This window comes from Argentina silus (genome assembly GCF_951799395.1).
Source record: "Argentina silus genome assembly, chromosome: 20".
NCBI classification, from domain to species: Eukaryota; Metazoa; Chordata; class Actinopteri; order Argentiniformes; family Argentinidae; genus Argentina; species Argentina silus.
The window spans coordinates 15,827,053-15,832,052 of record NC_139674.1 but is presented as its reverse complement, the minus strand read 5'-3'; the positions used below and the strand labels follow the sequence as shown (position 1 = coordinate 15,832,052).

The 5,000-nt window shown below is 43.8% G+C and overlaps 2 protein-coding genes across 2 annotated transcripts in view; both read left to right on the top strand.

Moving 5' to 3' along the window:
* The window catches only part of twf1b (twinfilin actin-binding protein 1b), a 10,279-nt gene extending 6,843 nt beyond the window's left edge, over nt 1–3,436 (top strand). The window contains exons 7-9 of the mRNA XM_083692165.1: nt 40–190; nt 446–567; nt 1,125–3,436. Coding sequence (XP_083548291.1) covers nt 40–190; nt 446–567; nt 1,125–1,289 — 438 coding nt within the window. The 3' untranslated portion in view covers nt 1,290–3,436. The remainder of the gene's footprint in view (nt 1–39; nt 191–445; nt 568–1,124) is intronic.
* An 841-nt stretch (nt 3,437–4,277) lies between these two features.
* Nucleotides 4,278–5,000, top strand: part of pus7l (pseudouridine synthase 7 like) — a 6,494-nt gene continuing 5,771 nt past the window's right edge. Inside the window, exons 1-2 of the mRNA XM_083691930.1 lie at nt 4,278–4,399; nt 4,727–5,000. The exon at nt 4,727–5,000 is cut by the window's right edge and continues 479 nt beyond it. Coding sequence (XP_083548056.1) covers nt 4,742–5,000 — 259 coding nt within the window. The 5' untranslated portion in view covers nt 4,278–4,399; nt 4,727–4,741. The remainder of the gene's footprint in view (nt 4,400–4,726) is intronic.

Below are 5,000 nucleotides of genomic sequence, written 5' to 3'. Positions count from 1 at the left end.
TCATCATCATCATCATCACCTATGTGTCTGTGCCAACAGGAGATAGACTTCAGGAATGAGGCCATCAAGCTATCAGGCACCCCCCCTACGGAGCTGAAGGACCTTCCTCAGAGGATTCCCAAAGACACGGCCAGATACCACTTCTTCCTGTACAAGCACAACCACGAGGGAGACTACCTGGAGTCCACAGGTCAGGACCTCACCTTTGACCTGGACCATGATGACACAACACACATTATTGAATACACAAAAGTGATACATGTGACACAAATACATAACCAGCTTTGAACACATTCTCCCCAACACAAATAATGTTGATTGTGTGTCTGTGTGTGTCTGTGTCTGTGTGTGTCTGTCTGTGTGTGTCTGTGTCTGTGTGTGTCTGTGTGTGTCTGTGTCTGTGTGTGTCTGTGTGTGTCTGTGTGTGTGTGTGTGTGTGTTGCAGTGTTCATCTACTCCATGCCAGGGTATAAGTGCAGCATCAGAGAGAGGATGCTGTACTCCAGCTGTAAAAACCCTCTGATGGACACGGTGGAGAACAACCTGCGCATCCAGATAGCCAAGAAGGTGAGAGAGGCCTGCTTCTGGTCACATGACAGGGAGCTTTAACACATGACAGGGAGCTTTAACACTCAGAAATCATTTCAAAATACTTATCTGTGCTTGATTGATTTTGCCTGGCATAATGGAACCAATAGAATAGTCCCAAATGTCCAAACCCCGCCCATCTGGCAGGCTGAAGCAAACGCTCAAAGTATTTCAAAGGATTTCAGATCATATTGGACCCACCCAGGTCTGGACACAATACAGAACCATCACACACACACACACACACACAGGAGCTAGCAACGTAGCAGCATTAGCTTTCAGTTCTCTCTCTCTCGACTAACGTCAGTACAAAAATAAAATAAATAAAAATAAAAGTTTCTTCCTTACTCCAGCACTGTGACTGCCGATGGCACTTGTTGTTATCGAAGGTTTTACTTACTACGACTGTTGTGTGTAGTTGATTAACTTACTTTAGACAAATGTACTTATCGTAAGATGCTTTGGATAAAAAACGTCTTCTGCTAAATGACTTAAATGTAAGTAAATAAATAACAGAAATGATCCCCTCTCTCTAGCTGGAGATTGACAACGGAGATGAGCTGACAGGAGACTACCTGTATGAGGAGGTCCACCCCAAGCAGCACGCCCACAAACAGGCCTTCGCCAAGCCCAAGGGCCCCCCAGGGAAGAAGGGGGGCCGCAGGATCACACGACCCCCTGGGGATGGGGAAGCTGATTAAACAGAAAAAAAAAAAAAAAAAAAAAAAACACCCCTCCATTTTAGTCCACAATGGAACATTCCACGTAGTATATTGGAGAGACCCTTAATTTGAAATGATTCCTTGGTAACCTTGGTAACCCCTTGAACTCTCCCTATAGAAACTTGACCCTGGTAGAACTAACTAGAGCCAACTATGCACACAGAACAGACCACTAAGCCATACCAATAACTCAGACCTGTGAACTTTAACCTCTGTAGCTTGTTAGTTAGACAGTACTTTATCTATACATCAACAACGCTCACATTTACGATACGATACACAGGAATGTATTGACAGAATGCTCTCTGAGCATTCACTGACAGAAGAAGACATTTCCCTTTAGAATTGTAATGTTTTTACACTGTTTAGTTTTTTCAGATTTGTTGATAATGTTTAGGCAATAAGGTCCTTGAACCTTGTCCTGAGGGACTGGGGGTGTGAGGAGAGGAGAGGAGAGGAGAGGAGAGACGAGACGAGACACCTTCTCACCCTTCCTGTCGTTTTCCAGTGAGCGCTTCTGCTATTGATTTCACCTTTGACCTTAGCCCTGGCATTTAGTGTTCATCCTTCAATGCTGAAGATGCTCCAGCAGTTCTATAAGGAAGTAAGGGTGCAAGTCAATCAATAACGCACAGAGCCACAACCTCCACACCCCCAGATCAAGGGTTGAGGACAGCCGATTTAAGAGCTTGTTTTTAGGGGTTAGAGACCAGGCCATGTGTGGGGTCTCTATGGATGTTATGAATTAGCTTGATGCTTTTTACAGTATGCTGTATGTCTCGAGTGTGTTCATCCATCCAAGTCCAGTGTGATTTTAAGATAGATTTAATGAAGATAACAAACAATGAATTTGTTGAGGTAAGAATCAGGTAGAAATAAGCGTTTGTGATTTTGTTGGTCCAAGTTCTTTTAACTAGAGAACGAAATCATAGAGAGACTATTTTTCTATGCCTGTGGGGTACTGTATGCATGTATGTATGTGTATGTATGTATGTATGTGTGCGTGCGTGCGTATGTATGTATGTATGTATGTATGTGTGAGTGTGGGTTTGCTCCCAACAGCATCACAGCCTGAACTGAGTGTCAACAGTTTCAAAAAGCAATTGGAATTGTTTGTTTGTTTGTTTTGGGAGAGGGACAGATATAGTCTGTTTATCAGGGTTGTGTGTGCGTTTCACACCAGTGATCCACTCCACATAATCCGTAATCTGAGATTAGTCAGACAACACTCCACATAATCTCGCAATCTGATTTAATGAAACTCCACATATATATATGCAAAGTTTGAACCACGATACTGCGGTTTTTTTCCACGTGACAACAGTGTGTGTGTGTGTGTGTGTGTGTGTGTGTGTGTGGTGTGTGTGTGTGTGTGTGTGTGTGTGTGTGTGTGTGCGTCTGTGAACCACAATGAAGGGAAGGGACCGTGCCACTCTTAGAACAAAAAGGTGCCAGCGCACCTTGGACCTAAACGAGTTCTTCAGGGTTCTGTAGGAGGAACCTGGTTTTCGTGTCATTTACCATAGAACATTTTTTGGTACTAAAACGGGTCCTCCGACCTAAAGGGAAAAGCCAAAGAACCATGTTCTGCTTCTATGTAGACCCTTTTGTTGGTTCTATGTACAATCTTAGAAAAAAGGGTTCTTCATTTGTCCCCTTGGGGAGGACCCTTTGAAGAACCCTTTTGGGTTCGATGTAGAACCTTCTGTGAAAAGGGTTCTACGAAGGAACCCAAAAGGGGTCAACATCTAACCCAAAAGGGTTCCCCTATGGGGACAAATGAAGAACCCTTTTAGAACCATTTTCTTCTAAGAGTGGTGAGCTACCTGTTTGGTTCTATGTACTGTAGAGTCTTTCTGGTTCTAGGTAGAGCCTTGTTGTCTAAGAGTATGATGTGATTCCTAGGTAATAACGTCATTGAAGACCAGTCTACTGTTTAATGAAAGGCAATGAACCACTATCACACGTGTCTCCTGTGTTAAGAGGTTATTGTTGTTATGTGTTTTATTCTGAAGGTTTCAACTGAAGATTCAATCATGTTATGTCTGAAATGTTTTGTTTTTTTCTATGAATCAAAATGTCTAAAGAAAGTGAAAGAAATTTGAAAAAAAAATATTTAAATCACATTCTACGTGTGAACGTTCTTTCTCTGCCTGGTTTTCTTGAAGTTTCTTAAAAAAAAAAAAAGTGTGTGTGTGTCCAGTTTGAGGTTTTTGGAACAGGAGGACGTGGGTAGATTACCCTGGCTACAGTCTATCAGCAGTGATCAAAGCTCAGTCTGTTTGCATGAAGCTTCTGCAAACATAGGTGTAACTCAGCTGAAGCAGACATCGGGCTCATTGTAATGCATTATAATGAGCCTGTCCTTTTGATTTCTACCTCCACCAGCCTCCCCTGGTGTTCTACCTCCCCTGGTGTTCTACCTCCCCTGGTGTTCTACCTCCCCCGGCCTCCCCTGGTGTTCTGCCTCCCCTGGTGTTCTACCTCCCCCGGTGTTCTACCTCCCCCGGCCTCCCCTGGTGTTCTACCTCCACCGGCCTCCCCTGGCCTCCCCTGGTGTGACTGTAGCAGCCATTTCACTGACTGAAGTTGGCAGAGAAGGGTGCAGTGCAACTGAACAAAAAGGTGTTACACCCTACAGGACCAGACCAGACCAGACCAGACCGGCTGGCTTTCACATTGTCCTTTCTGGAAACCAAAAGATTATGATAAATAAATCATGTTGGTTGATTGGGTTCATCTGAGGATGCAACCGCTGATATTACGTATTTATTTAGCCTTTATATCTCTAATAATATTACTTAATAAAGACAACAATTATGTCCATAGAAATGTACCATGGACAACCTTTTAAAACAGCGCGCTCCCAATAAAAACGAAAAAAGTACTTTTCCCTTTAAGAACTGAGTCCCCGCCCAACTCCACCCCCTCCTGGTCACATGACCCGGAACAACGCGTCGTGCCGCTGCTGAAGGAACACGTGTGTTTGTTTATTTCAGACAGATAGAAAGAAGTAAGATATAACTAGATATGTCGTTTTATATCTGCCATTTTAGCTGACGCTTTTACCCAAAGCGACTTACATTGCAGTGAGTACATACATTTTTCAGTATATATGGTCCCAGTGGGCAGTTTTAGGACGTACGTCGTTTCTCATTGAAACAAAATGAACAATTAGATGATGAACGAAAGAATGAATGAACGACGACACATTGGTGAATCTCTGCAGAAATACAATAAGAATATCACACTGATGTCACATTAATCCAGAAACGGTGTCCCCTGCATGTCATAATTGGTAAGGACGGTTGTCGTTCTGGTTTAATGCACGACCCGAACCCAACAGACACTCAGTTGTGTCATATTATATAATGACATTCTATACCGTTATCTGTTTTTCCAACATGACGATGTAGCCTTTACCGGAGGAGATGACAATGAAGGAAGACGTGCTTAACGTCCCTGAGTGCTACATATCTGACCATGTTGGTTTCTGTGGAACCATCAAGAACTCCACCAGGGACTTCGTGGTCACGGAGATAGACATTCACGGCCAGCTGGTCAACAAACCCGCCGGCAGCATATCTGAAGGACCGCTATTGACACCCAACCTTACTGCCCCAGCCTGCCCAAAGAAGAGGGACACCAGCGCTCAATGTGGGCCTCACGACATCAAAGAAGACGCGTCTG